This window comes from Coregonus lavaretus, assembly GCF_964263955.1.
Source record: "Coregonus lavaretus genome assembly, chromosome: 5".
In the NCBI taxonomy this organism is placed as follows: Eukaryota; Metazoa; Chordata; class Actinopteri; order Salmoniformes; family Salmonidae; genus Coregonus; species Coregonus lavaretus.
Window position 1 is genome coordinate 70,429,795 of NC_139992.1, and position 21,036 is coordinate 70,450,830.

General features: G+C 44.1%; 1 protein-coding gene across 1 annotated transcript in view; it reads left to right on the plus strand.

Annotated features, from left to right (window-relative positions):
• The window catches only part of LOC311129809 (interferon alpha/beta receptor 1a-like), a 29,905-nt gene extending 19,084 nt beyond the window's left edge, over window positions 1-10,821 (plus strand). The window contains exons 4-7 of the mRNA XM_084162263.1: window positions 201-361; window positions 7,667-7,820; window positions 8,010-8,155; window positions 9,117-10,821. Of these exons, the coding sequence (XP_084018389.1) occupies window positions 201-361; window positions 7,667-7,820; window positions 8,010-8,155; window positions 9,117-9,461 (806 nt within the window). The 3' untranslated portion in view covers window positions 9,462-10,821. The remainder of the gene's footprint in view (window positions 1-200; window positions 362-7,666; window positions 7,821-8,009; window positions 8,156-9,116) is intronic.
• Window positions 10,822-21,036: the final 10,215 nt, after the last annotated feature.

Sequence of the window (21,036 nt, forward strand, 5' to 3'; positions counted from 1 at the left end):
AAATAATAAACACAGTTGCAAAAAGGCAGTCACGTATCTGAGCACAACCACACACCAACATACGTAGATAGACACCCTAACACACAACTAGCACAGGTAGACATCTATCGATCACCAATAATCATTCTCTGGAGTTGGCTCGGCTGTATTCTGACCATTGATGATTATTCATGGTCATATCTGTTCTTCCCCCTGTCTAGCTGTTTTGGGCCCACCGTCCAGGGTGGAGCTGGCTCCTGTGGGGAACCTGCTAGACGTGACCATCTCTGACCCCCTGACCAGCACCCAGGGCTCCATGAAGGAACACGTCCTCTCCCTGTACTACCACATCCTGTACTGGAGCCACTCCGATGACCCTCAGGTACTTTCTTTTCTTACTAGCACTGACTTTTCTGATAGCTACTTTATTGGTGGAAAATGTACTGTGACTGTGATATGTGGTGGCTCACCTAGCTACCTTAAGATGGATGCACTAACTGTAAGTCACTCTGGATAAGAGCATCTACTAAATGACAAAAATGTATATGTTACTTTTTTTGGTTTCTAGCTGAATCTATAATCAGGACAGATTAATTATTATTTGGAACAACTAGACATCCTCAGAGAGAAGTTTAAAATGTACAGACCTTTTAGTTTCTCCAGTTCACACTTCCCTTTTTCTATGGTCCCTTAAGACACCTGGGCCTCCCCTCAGTAACCCTGTGACTGCTATAAAACCCCACACACCAGAAGCCATAACAACATGTAACACTCTAAACCGCAACCTTAAAAAGAACGCACCTGTGTTCTTACTGTGGTTTTCTATGTAACACAATAATGAATAATACCCCTTTCAGAAGTATGGAATGTGGCGCCTTGAATGCTCCTCGGCTACGGCATGTTTGTTTGACTGAAAGGGTACACTACAGCTTTTTAAATGCCGCAACGAAACCTTTTCTGGTGATAGTTTTGAAGCGCCACTGAACAGGCATTTAACTTGTCTGTTAAGGAATGCCGCTTCTGAAGCAGGACTAACATCCATCACTAGGCAACCAGAACTGTCAATCAAATGATCTTGCGCTGCCTGCCTGCTGCATGCGCGCAGACCACTCGCTCCTAACGCCTTGATCACACCGATAGCGTCATTGCGCAAAATAGTACGCAGCATTATCTGGATATGTGTGCAACAAAAATTAAACAATCACCTTCTGCTACCGTTTCTGTCAGGCCGTCTACGCGTACAGTTTGACGCATACGTTAGATAAATCCAAAGTATGCACCACACAGAACGCACTGCAACTGCCTCTGCAACGCAATGCTTCAAGGCAAACGCAGCGTTCCATTGGAAATGAATGTACTTCTGGTGTACCAAAATGCAATGACGCTGTCAGTGTGATCGAGGCATAAGAAAAGTACTTTGAAGTTCATAAAATACAATGACTTACCAATGACTTACCAATAAAAAAACAGCAGAATAACAACACAACAGCACATCAATCTGCAACGTTTATTGTTGTAAGGGAAACAATACCGAACATTCTATGCTGGAGCAGACTTCTACTGTCTGAAAGGTACAGAGGCTTCTGATGCGGCATAAAAAAAAAAAAAATTGTCTGAAAGGTTATCAATTGTCACTATCGACCCGTTACTGTAGCGGCGTCCTATGTAAGGGGTTTAAGTCAAGGGGTATGAATACTTTCTGAATGCACTGTAATTGTGTGACGGTGGGGATGCAGGGTTGTTCCAAATGAAACAACTACAAGTGTGCTTGCTCTAATTCCAGCTAGACAAGCTCAAAAAAGGACCTTATAGTTGAAGCCTCTTCTTTGAATCATAAAAGTGCATTGAAATTGCTTAGGGACTGTGCACTTTGGAGAGGTGTGTGTGTGTGTGGCACTTGGAGACACCAGTTAGACCTCTCACTCAAACCCTTATAATTAGTTTTTCTTATGTTGCACCTACCTCACATGTTCCAGGAATATTCTTATAATGTTACTGAATGTATCCAGAGTATTTTTAGATGTAGTTATCAACAAATGCGGCAAAAATTACAATAAATGTAAAATGCACATAAAATCAAGTGTAATGGGCTCCCGAGTGGCACAGTGGTCTAAGGTACTGCATTGCAGTGCTTGAGGCGTCACTACCGACCCAGGTTCGTTCCCGGGCTGTGTCACAACCGGCCGTGACCGGGAGTCCCATTGGGTGGCGCACAATTGGCCCAGCGTCGTCCGGGTTAGGGGAGGGTTTGGCCGGGGGGGCTTTACTTGGCTCATTGCGCTCTAGCGACTCCTTGTGGCGGGCCGGGCGCCTGCAGGCTGACTTCGATCATCAGTTGAATGGTGTTTCCTCCGACACATTGGTGCGGCTGGCTTCCGGGTTAAGTGGGCGGGTGTTAAGAAGCGCCGTTTGGCGGGTCATGTTTCGGAGGACACATGACTCGACCTTCGCCTCTCCCGAGCCCGTTGGGGAGTTGCAGCGATAAGACAAGATCTCAATTGGATATCACGAAATTGGGGAGAAAAAGGGGGTAAAAAATTATAAATAAATATAAAGTGTAATGTTAGGATTCAGTCTTGTCAGGTGAACTGTTGTGTAACTCACCTTTTGGTCTAATAATAACTGTTCCCTTTAAATGGCTACCATGGTTATGCATACAGTGAGGGAAAAAAGTATTTGTACGTTTGCCCACTGACAAAGAAATTATCAGTCTATAATTTTAATGGTAGGTTTATTTGAACAGTGAGAGGCAGAATAACAACAAAAAAATCCAGAAAAACGCATGTCAAAAATTGATTAGCATTTTAATGAGGGAAATAAGTATTTTACCCCCTCTCAATCAGAAAGATTTCTGGCTCCCAGGTGTCTTTTATACAGGCAACAAGCTGAGATTAGGAGCACAATCTTAAAGGGAGTGCTCCTAATCTCAGCTTGTTACCTGTATAAAAGACACCTGTCCACAGAAGCAATCAATCAGATTCCAAACTCTCCACCATGGCCAAGACCAAAGAGCTTTCCAAGGATGTCAGGGACAAGATTGTAGACCTACACAAGGCAGGAATGGGCTACAAGACCATCGCCAAGCAGCTTGGTGAGAAGGTGACAACAGTTGGTGCGATTATTCGCAAATGGAAGAAACACAAAATAACTGTCAATCTCCCTCGGCCTGGGGCTCCATGCAAGATCTCACCTCGTGGAGTTGCAATGATCATGAGAACGGTGAGGAATCAGCCCAGAACTACACGGGAGGATCTTGTCAATGATCTCAAGGCATCTGGGACCATAGTCACCAAGAAAACAATTGGTAACACACTACGCCGTGAAAGACTGAAATCCTGCAGCGCCCGCAAGGTCCCCCAGCTCAAGAAAGCACATATACAGGGCCGTCTGAAGTTTGCCAATGAACATCTGAATGATTCAGAGGAGAACTGGGTGGAAGTGTTGTGGTCAGATGAGACCAAAATCAAGCTCTTTGGCACCAACTCAACTCGCTATGTTTGGAGGAGGAGGAATGCTGCCTATGACCCCAAGAACACCATCCCCACCGTCAAACATGGAGGTGGAAACATTATGCTTTGGGGGTGTTTTTCTGCTAAGGGGACAGGACAACTTCACCGCATCAAAGGGACGATAGACGGGGCCATGTACCGTCAAATCTTGGGTGAGAACCTCCTTCCCTCAGCCAGGGCATTGAACATGGGTCGTTGATGGGTATTCCAGCATGACAATGACCCAAAACACACGGCCAAGGCAACAAAGGAGTGGCTCAAGAAGAAGCACATTAAGGTCCTGGAGTGGCCTAGCCAGTCTCCAGACCTTAATCCCATAGAAAATCTGTGGAGGGAGCTGAAGGTTCGAGTTGCCAAACGTCAGCCTCGAAACCTTAATGACTTGGAGAAGATCTGCAAAGAGGAGTGGGACAAAATCCCTCCTGAGATGTGTGCAAACCTGGTGGCAAACTACAAGAAACGTCTGACCTCTGTGATTGCCAACAAGGGTTTTGCCACCAAGTACTAAGTCATGTTTTGCAGAGGGGTCAAATACTTATTTCCCTCATTAAAAATCTAATCAATTTATAACATTTTTGACATGTGTTTTTCTGGATTTATTTGTTGTTATTCTGTCTCTTACTGTTTAAATTAACCTACCATTAAAATTATAGACTGATCATGTCTTTGTCAGTGGGCAAACGTACAAAATCAGCAGGGGATCAAATACTTTATTCCCTCACTGTATACTTTTCATATTTTTTACATTTACATCATTTAGCAGACGCTCTTATCCAGAGCGACTTACAAATTGGTGCATTCAACTTATGATAGCCAGTGGAACAACCACTTTTTTTTTTTTTTTATTGGTGTGGGAAGAAGGATTACTTAATACTATTCCAGGTATTCCTTAAAGAGGTAGGGTTTCAAGTGTCTCCGGAAGGTGGTCAGTGACTCCGCTGTCCTGGCGTCGTGGGGGAGCTTGTTCCACCATTGGGGTGCCAGAGCAGCAAATAGCTTTGACTGGGCTGAGCGGGAACTGTGCTTCCGTAGAGGTAGGGGAGCTAGCAGGCCAGAGGTGGATGAACGTAGTGCCCTCGTTTGGGTGAAGGGTCTGATCAGAGCCTGAAGGTAAGGAGGTGCCGTTCCCCTCACAGCTCCGTAGGCAAGCACCATGGTCTTGTAGCAGATGCGAGCCTCAACTGGAAGCCAGTGGAGTGTGCGGAGGAGCAAGGTGACATGATAGAACTTGGGAAGGTCGAACACCAGACGGGCTGCGGCGTTCTGGATAAGTTGTAGGGGTTTAATGGCAGGGAGCCCAGCCAACAGCGAGTTGCAGTAATCCAGACGGGAGATGACAAGTGCCTGGATTAGGACCTGTGCCGCTTTCTGTGTAAGGTAGGGTCGTACCTGCAGGATCGGGTCACCGCTTTGATGTTAGCGGAGAACGACAGGGTGTTGTCCAGGGTCACGCCAAGGTTCTTTGCACTCTGAGAGGAGGACACAATGGAGTTGTCAACCGTGATGGCGAGATCATGGAGCAGGCAGTCCTTCCCCGGGAGGAAGAGCAGCTCCGTCTTGCCGAGGTTCAGCTTGAGGTGGTGATCCGACATCCACACTGATATGTCTGCCAGACATGCAGAGATGCGATTCGCCACCTGGTTATCAGAAGGGGGAAAGGAGAAAATTAATTGTGTGTCGTCTGCGTAGTAATGATAGGAGAGACCATGTGAGGATATCACAGAGCCAAGTGACTTGGTGTATAGAGAGAATAGGAGAGGGCCTAGAACTGAGCCCTGGGGGACACCAGTGGTGAGAGCACGTGGTGCGGAGACAGATTCTCACCACGCCACCTGGTAGGAGCGACCTGTCAGGTAGGACGCAATCCAAGAGTGAGCAGCGCCGGAGATGCCCAACTCGGAGAGGGTGGAGAGGAGGATCTGATGGTGGAGAGGAGGTCTAGCGTATTGCCTGCCTTGTGAGTAGGGGGGGACGGTGAGAGGGTGTCAAAAGTGGAAATGAGTGGAAAGAAGGAGGCAGAGAGAAATTAGTCAAAGGCAGACGTAGGGAGGTTAAAGTCACCCAGAACTGTGAGGGGTGAGCCATCCTCAGGAAAGGAACTTATCAAGGCGTCAAGCTCATTGATGAACTCTCCAAGGGAACCTGGAGGGCGATAAATGACAAGGATGTTAAGCTTGAATGGGCTAGTGACTGTGACAGCATGGAATTCAAATGAGGAGATAGACAGATGGGTCAGGGGAAAAAGAGAGAATGTCCACTTGGGAGAGATGAGGATTCCTGTACCAACGCCGTGCTGACCAGATGCTCTCGGGGTATGCGAGAACACATGGTTAGACGAGGAAAAAACAGTAGGAGTAGCAGTGTTTTCTGTGGTAATCCATGTTTCCGTCAGCGCCAAGAAGTCGAGGGACTGGAGGGTAGCATAGGCTGAGATGAACTCTGCCTTGTTGGCCGCAGAACGCCAGTTCCAGAGGCTGCCAGAGACCTGGAACTCCACGTGGGTCGTGCACGCAGGGACCACCAGATTAGAGTGGCAACAGCCACGTGGTGTGAAGCGTTTGTATGGCCTGTGCAGAGAGGAGAGAACAGGGATAGACAGACACATAGTTGACAGGCTACAGAAAAAGGCTACAATAATGCAAAGGAGATCGGAATGAAATGAACTAAACATCTGGGAAAGCGAGAGAGCGGGGCCTCACTTACGTTTCACTGAAACACTCAAATATAACTCTTCCAACTTCCACTTTAGAAATTATAATTGTTGTAAACTACAGCTGTTCAATGTTTACTAGGAATAGACTCTAACTTAGTTTATTCAGCTAACTTGGTACAGTATTCTTCCGTGAAAACCGTCCAGGGCACCGAATCCTATGACGCCAAAGCCAACTAGCATGCCAGCCTCCAATAAAATGGTTTAGCACCAATACTTGGTTACAACAAACCACCAGTGTGTTAACACGCCAAGCAGATAATTCGTGTCCGTGTCTAACGTTGTGTAAAGTTTTGGGTTAGTTTTGACAGTTTGAGTGAGTACGTCGTCAACTTATTCAGCCAGTTAGTTAGCTAGAATAGTTAGCATACTAGCTAGCCATTGCTCTCTGCCAACGAGCTAACCCCTCCTCCCACGGCGCGAACACACAGAGAGCCAAGCTAACGTTAACTAGTCACCCATGTCCCGAATTCCCTTGAACGACTCTGGTTACCATTATGTAAAAATAAAACAAAAGTATATGTAGGTTATAACTTACCCTTTGTAGCTACTGTTAGCCAGTTAAGTGCAAAGCTAGCCACTGACTCGATTCAGCCACAGTTGCTAATAGTTACCAGTAGCTACCCGCTAGCTAGCTAGCTTTATTGGTCCAGGTAGTGAGTTAGCTAGCCTCGTGCTTCACCGGGATCAGCCGAATACAATACTTACCTACAATAATTACCTACAATAACCTAGATAAACTACCTACAATACATAACTACAATACCTACCTACCTACAATCTAAATACATGGTTTAAGCTTTAGTCGACACCATAGAAGCCAAGCTTACCTCCCGCCAGAGAGAGACAAAACCTCACCTGACCCGACGCTGTCCCATCTATCAGTGGTTCTTCTGTAAGATTTCAATTTAGCCCTATCCATATAGGACAATTCCCACGAGTGTAAAGGGTTAAATAAAAAAAGCGTATTTATTGTAAAAAGTAAAGCCAACACGTTTCGGATTTTGGCCTTCTTCAGGGTTTTTATTCTGAAAGGTTTTGAAGTGTCGGACAGGGCATTCAAATGAGCATCGGATTGAATGCAAAGCTCTTATTACATATTCTCTGTAACTCCCCCAGGACTTCAACATCAATAGTATCTGCTCTTCTGCTATCTGTACCTGTGGAACACCAGAGATATATGATTCCTTTTTAACCCACAGGTTGTTTGCCCTACCTCAGTGTTTCGTAAACCTCTCCTGGAGTACCTCAGCCATTCCACTTACTTGATGTATTCCAGGACTAGCACAGCTGATTCAAGTAAGGAAGGGCTTGGTGATTAGTTCACCAGTGGAATCAACTGTGCTAGTACTGCATTACATCAAGTAAGTGGAATGGCTGGAGGTACTCCAGGAGAGGTTTGGGAAACACAGCCCTATCTTATTTCACTATGCAAAAACCTCTTAACATGTTTTTTTTGTATGACCAGGGTCTGAAGCCAAAAGTGGTGGACTCGAGCAACAACCTGGTGACGCTGCCTGAGCTGGAGGCCTGGACGTGGTACTGTGTCATGGTTCAGTCTCGCTACGACTACTACAACAAGACCAGCAGCTACACAGCACCCCAGTGCATGCAGACAGAAGGTAAAGACTTTGAGAACGGTTTTGAAATAGCATGACGTGAGTGTGTGTGTAACCTACCTGTATCAGTGTGAGTAAGTATACTGTATGAGTGTGTGTGTTTTTGCTTTACAGGAGTATTTACACATTAATATAGGCACTGTAATGTAGTGTGAAGGACACTGTTAAGTGTGATTGTGTCTTCATCCACAGGTGACACCCTGTGCTGGCAGATTTTCCTGGTCTCCCTGGTAGCGTGTATCCTGCTGGTGCTGCTGCCCTACGCCTTCTTTAGGTTCTACAGAGTCCTCAAAAACACCTTGTACCCCTCCATCCAGCTGCCTGCACACATCCAGGAGGTAGGCTATACATGGGCTAGCGCACACACACAACCATTTCAAATCAAATCAAATGTTACTTGTCACATACGCCGAATACAACAGGTGTAGACTTTACCGTGAAATTCTTATTTACAAGCCCTTAACCAACAATGCAGTTTTAAGAAAATAGTTTAAAAAATATTTACTAAATAAAATAAAATAAAAAAAGTAACACAATAAAATAACAATAACGAGGCTATATGCAGGGGGTACCGGTACCAAGTCAATGTGTGGGGGTACAGGTTAGTCAAGGTAATTTAGGTAATTTGTACATGTACAGTGGCTTGCGAAAGTATTCACCCCCCTTGGCATTTTTCCTGTTTTGTTGCCTTACAACCTGAAATTAAAATTGATTATTTGGGGGTTTGTATCATTTGATTTACACAACACGCCTACCACTTTGAAGATGCAAAATACTTTTTATTGTGAAACAAACAAGAAATAAGACAAAAAAAGAGAACTTGAGCGTGCATAACTACTTTATTTAACTAATTATGTGACTTCTGAAGGTAATTGGTTGAACCAGATCTTATTTAGGAGTTTCATAGCAAAGGGGGTGAATACATATGCACGCACATCTTTTCTGTAAATTTTTTTATAGAATTTTTTTTCACTTCACCAATTTGGACTACTTTGTATGTCCATTACATGAAATCCAAATAAAAATCCATTTAAATGACAGGTTGTAATGCAACAAAATTGGAAAAACGTCAAGGGGGTTGAATACTTTTACAAGGCACTGGTGGTAGGGGTAAAGTGACTATGCATAGATAATAAACAGCGAGTAGCAGCAGGCCTCACAGTGGCTAGCATGTACACAACAGTAATATCTAGGTGGTGTAACATCACCCTATCTGTGGGTGGGTGTGTGTCTCAGGGGGTGTTTCAATAAATTGAGTAATCGTATGCTGCGCCCTCTTCCCCCCCCCCCCCCCCCCAGTTTCTCTGTGACTCCTCAACCAGCTCTGAAATGCCCATCCTACTCACTCCTGAGTCGGAGCTGTGCTATAATAATCTGAGCGTGTGCCCTGAGGTGGTGCTGCTGGAGATCCACATCCCTCCTCCCTTCACAGCTCCCCCCTCAGGGCTGGAGCAGGACAGCAGCAGGCATAGCCGCCAGGGCAGTGAAGGTAGTGGGGACTCTGGGGTCTACTCCACAGAGGGAGGCTCCGCCCAGCAGGGTCGTAGTGGTCGGGGTGTGCCAATCAGGAGAGACAAGGAAGTGGACTCCTGGCAGACGCTGGAGCAGGACAAGCTGGAGATGGGGGGAGAGCCCGGAGACTAAGGAGTTCTGGACGAGGGGGTTTTGGACGTGTGCGTCTGAGGAGAGATGGAGAGAGCGAGAAGAGAGCTGGGTGGAAATACCGTAGGTGATGGTTGGAGAATTGTAGTAGGGGAAAGGAGAAGGTTCGCATAGAATGTTCTCCAAAGTCTCTGAGTCTTTCTGCCCCTCCTCAAAAGACACTTTGAAGTTGATGACATCTCGCAGATTAAAGGACACATCTCAAAAGTAAGGGTGTAATGGTAAACATATTCATACCGACTCGTTCGGTATGGGGACCTCTTCTGTCCGCACTGTGAAGCCGAATGAATACAAAAACAAAACAAATGGATATATATATATCTCACTAGGCCTATAGGCTATGCATACGCTGCATTGTATGCCTCTTGGGTAAATCTGAGCAACAACTAAAAAAATCATTTTAGGCTATTCTGTTAAAACAACTATAGCCTACAGTATGTTCACATTGTAATTAAAATGTGAATCTTAATTGCCTGTCCTTTTGTGAGGCGCAGCCAGGAACTAGTTCAGTACGATGGCGAGTGGTGGGGTCAATAAACCAGGAGGATTCTCCATCATCGTTTAAATCTCCAGTTTGGGAACATTTTGGCTTCCCAGTAAGATTATAGCGGGGATGGATAGAGAGAGTATGTCGCCACTGCTAAAAGAGAATCGCCTATGCAGCTGCCAACACCTCAAAAATGTTGACACAGTTACGCCGACATCACCCCAATATTCCTACCACCAGAGCAAGACGGCAACGCAAAAAAACAACACAACTTCGTCTCCCCTCTATATTCAAGCCGCACTTCGCAGCGGACTCTGACCGGGCCAAAATCAATTACAAGAGCGATAGGTATGTTTATAGCCACGGAAATGTGCCCATTCTCGGTGGTTGAGAAGAATCAGGGGTTTTCAGCACTTCATGAAAGTGCTCGAGCCACATTACGAACTTCACCCACTCGCAGCCATTTCAGCAAATGGGTAGTACCCACTCTACAGTGAGGGGGAAAAAGTATTTGATCCCCTGCTGATTTTGTACGTTTACCCACTGACAAAGAAATGATCAGTCTATAATTTTAATGGTAGGTTTATTTGAACAGTGAGAGACAGAATAACCAAAAAAATATCCAGAAAAACGCATGTCAAAAATGTTATAAATTGATTCGCATTTTAATGAGGGAAATAAGTATTTGACGCCCTCGCAATCAGAAAGATTTCTGGCCCCCAGGTGTCTTTTATACAGGTAACGAGCTGAGATTAGGAGCACACTCTTAACCCTTGTGCTTTGCTGGAAAAAAATGACATCCATTATGTTACGGGTCAAATTGACCCGCACAGTTTAAACACACTCAAGACAGTCAAAGAATTAAGTAAAAACAGAAAAAACTTTATTTTGTCTTATCAGACATTTCAGAAAGAAGAAATACAATACTTTTTATTTTTTTTAAACAATATTTAAGAACTATTTGTTAAACATATTTCCTTTCTCACAAACAAGATTTTTCAGTTTCCCCAAGTAGGTTTTTTCCCCCCCTATTGGTCCATATTATCCCTTCAGTCTTTCTCTCTACATGTTGAACACAATGTGTGTGTGTGCTTTCTGCAGATGTATTTATTGCATTCTACACAAGTGGTGCTTGTTTTACTGTCTTGTCGAGGGGGGCAGAGCTGGCATCTTTTCCGTTTCTTGCCACTGCCTGTATCCACTGGATCCATTTCTGGTTGATTGGAGGCATGTGTTGATGGTCCAGCTTGAATTTTCTGGACGGCAGATGCAGCTGCTGTCGACCGAGGAGGCCGGACTCTCCTCTGGATCTTGGGAGTGATGAGAGCTTTGCCGAGCTCCTCTAGGAAAAGCCGGCGTCGGTACAATTTGCCACCATTCCATTGCTGGTTGATTTCAGTCCACAGGACATAGGCATTGTAAGCAGACACATCCACAATGTTGTAGAAAATCACCAAAGGCCAGCGGGCAGTCATGCGCTGACAACTATATGTTGCTGTGACTTTATCCAAATTGTCAACTCCTCCTTTGGTGGAATTGTAGTCCAGTATTATTTGTGGCTTGATGTCCTCTCTTGCACTCAGCGATGCATCTTTGTGCATTGTGCTCATTACAAGAACATTCTTGTTCTTCTTTGGGCAGTATGAAACAACAGTTGCATTTTCAGAGAAAGCAAATTTAGAGGAATGCACAGTTCTGCCCTGCATTTTCAGAAGCTCACTGGGAAGTTCAGGTTTGTTTTTTCTGATTGTTCCAACCATGGTCAGCTTTCTCTTCTGTAGTTCAACACCAAGGCGGTAGGATGTGAAGAAGTTGTCACACGTGATGTTATGACCTTGCAGCCCTTCACTCATGTCCAGCACCACCCGCATCCCCTGGTTTTTCTCAGGCACTCCGCCGGGTGGCTTCCCAGTGTAAACTTGCATATTCCATGCATAGCTTGATGTGGCATCACATGCTGCCCATATTTTGATGCCATATTTTGCAGGCTTGTTTGGCATATACTGTCTGAAGGGACAACGTCCTCTGAATGGAACAAGGCGTTCATCAACTGTAACATGAGGACTGGGATTGTACAGTAACGGTAGAATTTCCACCCATTTATCCCATACATCTCTGATTGCAGCTAGTTTGTCTCTTTCACGTCGACCCGGTCTGGTATCACGGTTATCAAAGCGAATCACCCGAGAAATTATGTGGAATTCTTGTAGAGACATTGTTGCCCGAAATATTGGCCTTCCATTCTCTTCATTCCACAGGCTGGCCGTTGCTTCTCCGTTTGACCGGTAGACTCCAGCTAATATGAGCAATCCAATGTATGCATGCAAGTCAATCCGATCCAGTGGCTTCCAGTTCTCTTGAAACACACGGCTCCCCTCCAAGTTGGTCATGTCCAGAACAATCTTCTCTATTGCTTGGGGTAAAAAGAGCTCAAAAGCTGATTGTATGTCATGGACTCGAGTGACAGCAAATCGTGTAGGTCCTGGAACCATTTTTATTACATTGGAAGCTGAGAGTCTACCTTGACCTCGTTGTGGTGACGGTGACCATTCAATATGACCATCTTTAGACTTCCATGTCTTCTCTTCTCTTGATGATGCTTGTTGCATGCTCTGTCTCTCATCTGATGTAGGGGATGGTACGGCAGACTCCTCCTCTGAATCCTCTTCAATGAAGACAAAATCTGGATCATCAACAGCATTGTCCTCTATCTCTGAAATATCCTCTGTCTCTGAAACCTCTTCTTCTTTTTCACTGTCACAGTCCAGAATTTGTGATAAGACTTCATTGATTGAAAATCTTTTGGAGCTCATTTTTGAGTGTCTGTGTCAGGGACCTGCTGCTCTCACACTGAGGAGAAGCTTGGGAAAGCCCTTTTTAACCCAAACACAATTCTAAAAGTGCAACCAGGACCAGTCAAAACAAAATACATCAAAGACACTTTTTTGTTTTGCACCTGTGCAAATATATATACACATGAAAGCCTCCGGGTCAAAATGACCCACAACATCATGTTTGTATACAAAATGTACACAGACATTCCACAACACATCAGTGTGTCCACATTTTGCAGTTAGGTTCATGACCCTAAATGAGGAAAAGTCATGTAATTTCATGGCGAAAAAGAGTGGTTAACTAGTATTTTAGACAACGCAAAAGTGGAAACGGGTCAAATTGACCCACAACATAACAGGAGGGTTAAAGGGAGTGCTCCTAATCTCAGTTTGTTACCTGTATAAAAGACACCTGTCCACAGAAGCAATCAATCAATCAGATTCCAAACTCTCCACCATGACCAAGACCAAAGAGCTCTCCAAGGATGTCAGGGACAAGATTGTAGACAAGGCTGGAATGGGCTACAGGACCATCGCCAAGCAGCTTGGTGAGAAGGTGTGATTATTCGCAAATTAAAGAAACACAAAAGACTGTCAATCTTCCTCAGCCTGGGGCTCCATGCAAGATCTCACCTCGTGGAGTTGCAATGATCATGAGAACGGTGAGGAATCAGCCCAGAACTACACGGGAGGATCTTGTCAATGATCTCAAGGCAGCTGGGACCATAGTCACCAAGAAAACAATTGGTAACACACTACGCTGTGAAGGACTGAAATCCTGCAGCGCCCACAAGGTCCCCCTGCTCAAGAAAGCACATATACAGGCCCGTATGAAGTTTGCTAATGAACATCTGATTGATTCAGAAGAGAACTGGGTGAAAGTGTTGTGGTCAGATGAGACCAAAATTGAGCTCTTTGGCATCAACTCAACTCGCCGTGTTTGGAGGAGGAGGAATGCTGTCTATGACCCCAAGAACACCATCCCCACCGTCAAACATGGAGGTGGAAACATTATGCTTTGGGGGTGTTTTTCTGCTAAGGGGACAGGACAACTTCACCGCATCAAAGGAACGATGGACAGGGCCATGTACCGTCAAATCTTGGGTGAGAACCTCCTTCCCTCAGCCAGGGCATTGAAAATGGGTCGTGGATGGGTATTCCAGCATGACAATGACCCAAAACACACGGCCAAGGCAACAAAGGAGTGGCTCAAGAAGAAGCACATTAAGGTCTTGGAGTGAACTAGCCAGTCTCCAGACCTTGATCCCATAGAAAATCTGTGGAGAGAACTGAAAGTTTGAGTTGCCAAACGTCAGCCTCGAAACCTTAATGACTTGGAGAAGATATGCAAAGAGGAGTGGGACAAAATCCCTCCTGAGATGTGTGCAAACCTGGTGGCCAACTACAAGAAACGTCTGACCTCTGTGATTGCCAACAAGGGTTTTGCCACCAAGTACTAAGTCATGTTTTGCAGAGGGGTCAAATACTTATTTCCCTTATTAAAATGCAAATCAATTTATAACATTTTTGACAAGCGTTTTTCTGGAGTTTTTTGTTGTTATTCTGTCTCTCACTGTTCAAATAAACCTACCATTAAAATTATAGACTGATCATGTCTTTGTCAGTGGGCAAACGTACAAAATCAGCAGGGGATCAAATACTTTTTTCCCTCAAGCTAAAACCAAAGTTGTCAATACCTTTTTTATTTTTTGGGGGGTTAGATCAGCTTAATATTGCAGATAGATTGTAACTTCCATCAATGTAATTGTCTGCATCACTTCCAATCTCCTGTCACTGTTAAGTAGCTCTCTGTAGCCCTGCAGGTCCATCCATCTGTAGTAAGCACAACACAGGGTTTATTGGCCAATTTATTGACAACTTGTATGTATGTATATATGTATGTATGTATTACATTACCCTGAACTGGGAAATGAAAAGTACCATGCTACAGACACGCCCCCTTTATGAGAGTCACACAAGTACTCATATTTTTCTCTTTGTAAGAAAACATTATAGCATAGGCTTATACGATGTCTGAGCCATGTTTACATATTGATTTCACATGCATATTGCACTTTATTTTAGTGTTGTTGATGAGTAATCATGTGTTTTCATTTTAAGAAAATACAAGGTGTTGGTATTCCTGATTGTGCTCTCATCAGGCATTATATTACTCATGACCATATATGGAATCAGGAATACGAACACTTTGTATTTTCTTAAATAAAATAAACTACAGTAAACTGTTGACATTTCATTTTCCCTCTGTACTGAACCGTACGTAACGTGACCCCAAAACCGGGTTTTGTGAACCGTTACACCCCTAGTCAAGGTGCCATCCATTGCCACCAGTCACCTTGTGACAGGATGGCATGTTATTAATGTGATTCTGATCTGTCTTTATTCTACCTGTTCACCGTCACAGAGACGGATGTGAATTTGTGCCTGGGTTGTTCTGGGAATCCCATGTTGCTGGGTGTTTAAGGGCGTAGAAACAATATTAAAGGTGGGAGAGGAAGGGGGAGCAACTATCAGATTTTGACTTTAAGAATATCAAAAAGACCCCAGCCCACCTTTCTTTTCTATGGCCATGATGGAAGTGTAATGACTGACATGGTGTAGTGTAGTTTGGAACACGCCCATCTCATCTCATCTCAGACAGTTCTGGTCACTGCCAATGGCATGCCTTCTTTTTCCAGCATATTCTGTGACAGTTGGTCCATTGGCATGTATGAAGACTGACTGCTGCCGTTGCAAGATAGTGTGTGTGTTCCCCTATACTGTAACTAAAGAAGTAATCGCCAATAAAAATAAATTAAGGAATCCATGGGGGAACAGGGTAGCTAGTCAGTTTAAAGAGGTTATAATTTGAACATTTTCAATCACAATAATATGGTACAGATAATCAACCTCCAGATTTTCCAGTCAAGACATCTCCAAAACGAATACCGTCGTGCATGTTGGTTTTTATGTAAATGTTAAATGCATTAGTTTGTCCTTTTTAGGATTCTTATAGAATCTGAAATCAAGAATCGTGTTTTCTCTCTGAGACCTTCTCATTATTTGACTTCCTCTTTGTCATAAAAGGTGCTTTGGTCCAACTGTTGCTGGTTGGACTTGAGTCTTAAAGAAGAACTGAATCTCCTTGTGTACAATTTATTTGAAGGTCTATGTTTATTTTGATGCATTTGTTCTCGGAAATGATCAGCATCGTCACTTAAATGGATAAAAGTGACATAAATCTATCCAACAAATAGCCATAACGTGCATCTGCTCAAGCCTCAAAACTACAGCTCAAACCTCAAAACCACAGGCAATACAAATGAGAATTGCCTATGCTTTATTATAACCAGCTACATACAGCTCTTTGTATTACATGCCTGTATGTTTTACTCTGGTGTCTGCTGGAGCATTATAATTAAGTTACCTACTGTAAGTGAAAAGTAGTCAGTGGCAACGCGTCATTCAGGGCCACCTGAGCACTACCTGTTTTTTTTGTGCCTGTTTTGCATGTTAATTTGGCAATAATACGTGTCACATATCAGTTTGTAAAAAAATATATATATTGAGTTAATAAAGCCGCATACAAATATGGTCTCTTTTTTGCTTCCTTGAGTAAGGCAGTTCCAAAATGCAGGTGTTTCAGCCTAGATCAGTGCTTTCTGTGGTGGTGGGGCAGCCAGTGGAAATACAGAGCGTAAGGGTTGGTAATGTTCTCTAGTTGCACCGTGATTGGCTCCGTGTTCTGTCACTCATGGGGACACTACGTCACTGCAGAATCTACGGGGAGCGCTCAAAAATTCAAGCCCCTTGGGTGCTGCCATAGAGTTAAATAGAAGTGCCCATCCAAGAAGGCTCAAGGTCATTGGCCACAGATAAAATGACGTTATATCTACAGTAGCTTTGATTGGACTGATCATGTCAACATCATACTTTCATAATCTTAGCTAGCAAGCTAGCAGTCATCATCATGAATCGACAATCTACTGGCAAATCCTTGTCATATGAAGAGAAATTAGAGATTAAATGTCTCGATTCTCATCGGCCATTGGACAGAAACATTACACAACAACTCGGAAATTGCAAATTCAACAATGAGAGGTTTGGAAGGAAGCAGTGGCTAACTGCAAGCATCTCAAAGCAATCACTATTTTGCTTCCCCTGCCTGCTATTCAGTGGAGAGGGTGTGTGGTCCATGTCTGGGTTTAAGGATTTAAAATGTGTCTCAAAACATGAGAATTGTGCATCACATATAGACAACGCTGTTAAACTCGGATTACTGGGGAAATCAAACGTTGTGGCTCAGCTAGACACCGCATATAGACGAGCCATCGACCTTCACAGCCAACAAACAGAGGAGAATAGGTACTTGCTTGCCAGAATTATATCATGCATTAAATTGTGTGGCAATTGTGAGACAGCACTGCTGGGCCATGACGAGTCGGCCGACTCCATGAAACCAGGCGTTTTCAGGTGTATTTTTGAGACCAGGTGTGAAGGAGATTACAGGCTACAAAGGCATTATGACGACCAACCAATTTTTAAGGGTACATCAAGCAGGATCCAAAACGAACTTAAGGTGGTGTCAGAGACTCCTTTTCCGTCTGTACAGGCAGACGAGACCACTGACGTCTCCTGTAAATCACAGATGTTAATAGTGCTGCGCTACATGTTACCAGACAACAGTGTGTGTGAGAGGTTTTTGTAGAGGTGAAGGACAAAACGTGTTTACCTCTCCAACACCATCAAAGTCCTAGTGCCACTGAATCTAAAGGAGAAGCTGGTTGCACAAACCTACGACAGGGCAGCGGTGGTAATGCACGTGGTGTCCAAATGCTACTGAAGTGTGCAACCAGGAGAAGTTGAAAAGGAAGCTGTTCACTGCCTACCGGCATCCTGAGCTGCACACTGGAAAGACAGCACTTTCTTTATTGAAATCACTCTACGAGAACAACCTGCAGGAGGCCTTGTCTGAGACGGTCTATCTTCTCAAAATCATCATCACCACTCTGATGACAACTGCCGAGTCAGAGAGAAACTTTTCCGCCCTTAAAAGGATAAAATACCTTCATACGCAACTCCATGGGCCAGAGAGGGTTAAATACATTGGCCATGCTGTCAATCCAGCATGACTTCATCCAGAGAATGCCAGACTTTGATGACAAAGTAATTGAGAAGTTTGCCCACAAGAAGGACCGCTGTGCCAACTTCCTGTTCAAGTGAGCACAGCACAACAATGGTGAGTCCATAAATATGTCTAGTATGCTGCTACTTAAGTGATGTAATATGCCGGGGAGATGTATACTGTAGCTAAGAAAGTAATACTAAGTGTATGTTGCGTAGTAAGCAGTTAGTAGCCCATGTGGATCACCCTAAGAATGTGGTCCCTTTCCCCCCTTAGAACTTAGCCTACTTTTCAGACTTGGTGGTGCACATGTAGCCTATAGCCAGTTTTAGAGAAATGTCATCATCGAATATTGTAACAGCTTTCATTGCCTGCTTACCTGCCCCATTGTAAGAGCTTTCATTGTCTGCTTATGTGCCCCTGTTAATTTATCCTACTGTTCAGACTTGGTGTACCGGGAGAATACTGTAAGAACGGCCCATGTTCTGAACTATGTCGCTGTCCATTTCAAAAGTGCTGAACAAATAGGCGGCATATAGGCTACATCCGTCTCAGCTCGCTCATGTCTTAATCGGAATTATGGCTTGCTTCTTAACCGCCTATTGTCATATATGCCATAGTTTGAACATCTGCATTGTTATATTGCTTATATAGGCATATCTCATTAGTATCTTATTAATAATTTTAGGCAATGTTAGAATTATGCATTTAAATATTTGTCTTACTTTGTGTGTTATAATTAGCTCTGGTGCTTTTCTCCATGAGGAGGGTGGTAAGTTACAGACCCAACAACATTATATTATAGTATCCCCTCCTCTTAACCATGTTTGCCAGTGACGGTCTCTTCCAATTCAAATATTTTTGTTCATCAAAAAGTTCATTAATAGAACCATGTAATTCCAGTTCATATTGTGAGGGTTGTTTGGTTTGCACAATGCTGTCAGTGCGTCTGTATATTGTCTACAGTGGCGATTTTAGCATGTACAGTGGGGAGAACAAGTATTTGATACACTGCCGATTTTGCAGGTTTTCCTACTTACAAAAATCCAGAAAATCACATTGTATGATTTTTAAGTAATTAATTTGCATTTTATTGCATGACATGAGTATTTGATCACCTACCAACCAGTAAGAATTCCGGCTCTCACAGACCTGTTAGTTTTTCTTTAAGAAGCCCTCCTGTTCTCCACTCATTACCTGTATTAACTGCACCTGTTTGAACTCGTTACCTGTATAAAAGACACCTGTCCACACACTCAAACAGACTCCAACCTCTCCACAATGGCCAAGACCAGAGAGCTGTGTAAGGACATCAGGGACACAATTGTCGACCTGCACAAGGCTGGGATGGGCTACAGGACAATAGGCAAGCAGCTTGGTGAGAAGGCAACAACTGTTGGTGCGATTATTAGAAAATGGAAGAAGTTCAAGATGACGGTCAATCACCCTCGGTCTGGGGCTCCATGCAAGATCTCACCTCGTGGGGCATCAATGATCATGAGGAAGGTGAGGGATCAGCCCAGAACTACACGGCAGGACCTGGTGAATGACCTGAAGAGAGCTGGGACCACAGTCTCAAAGAAAACCATTAGTAACACACTACGCCGTCATGGATTAAAATCCTGCAGCGCACGCAAGGTCCCCCTGCTCAAGCCAGCGCATGTCCAGGCCCGTCTGAAGTTTGCCAATGACCATCTGGATGATCCAGAGGAGGAATGGGAGAAGGTCATGTGGTCTGATGAGACAAAAATAGAGCTTTTTGGTCTAAACTCCACTCGCCGTGTTTGGAGGAAGAAGAAGGATGAGTACAACCCCAAGAACACCATCCCAACCGTGAAGCATGGAGGTGGAAACATCATTCTTTGGGGATGCTTTTCTGCAAAGGGGACAGGACGACTGCACCGTATTGAGGGGAGGATGGATGGGGCCATGTATCGCGAGATCTTGGCCAACAACCTCCTTCCCTCAGTAAGAGCATTGAAGATGGGTCGTGGCTGGGTCTTCCAGCATGACAACGACCCGAAACACACAGTCAGGGCAACTAAGGAGTGGCTCCGTAAGAAGCATCTCAAGGTCCTGGAGTGGCCTAGCCAGTCTCCAGACCTGAACCCAATAGAAAATCTTTGGAGGGAGCTGAAAGTCCGTATTGCCCAGCGACAGCCCCGAAACCTGAAGGATCTGGAGAAGGTCTGTATGGAGGAGTGGGCCAAAATCCCTGCTGCAGTGTGTGCAAACCTGTTCAAGACCTACAGGAAACGTATGATCTCTGTAATTGCAAACAAAGGTTTCTGTACCAAATATTAAGTTCTGCTTTTCTGATGTATCAAATACTTATGTCATGCAATAAAATTCAAATTAATTACTTAAAAATTATACAATGTGATTTTCTGGATTTTTGTTTTAGATTCCGTCTCTCACAATTGAAGTGTACATATGATAAAAATTACAGACCTCTACATGCTTTGTAAGTAGTAAAACCTGCAAAATCGGCAGTGTATCAAATACTTGTTCTCCCCACTGTAAATCTTGGTGGGGCAAAAATAATAATAGATGTGGGATGCATGCCAGCAAAGCCACTACACAACACAACACTAAACAATACATTAATTGCACTATAACGGTGACAAACGGTGCCCACAAACTGCTAGGGCCTACATAAAGCTGTCCCAACAGCAGTCTCAACACCTTACCACTGCTACACCTGGCTATCAGCGGAGCCTTGTCTCGCAGTGAAACAGTTCATTCAGCCTCATTTACTGCCTTTTAAAAAAACATAGCTGATATGACTGACTTGCTTAAACAAATGTGGTTTCTACTGACAATTGAGATGTACAAACTATGGCATAAGGGGACGACAAGCGGATAAGAGGCAATCTGTAATTTCGATTAAGACATTAATGAGCGCACTAGGACGGACGTAGTCAATATACACTTTAGAAATGTACAGCGACAGAATTCAGAAAATGGGCTGTTCTTACTGTGTTCTCCCTGTAACCAAGTCAGAACCGTAGCATAAATAAAGGGGGCATATAAGCAGACAATGAAAGCTCTTACAATATTCAATGATTACATTTCTCTAAAACAGGTTATAGGCTACATGTGTACCACCAA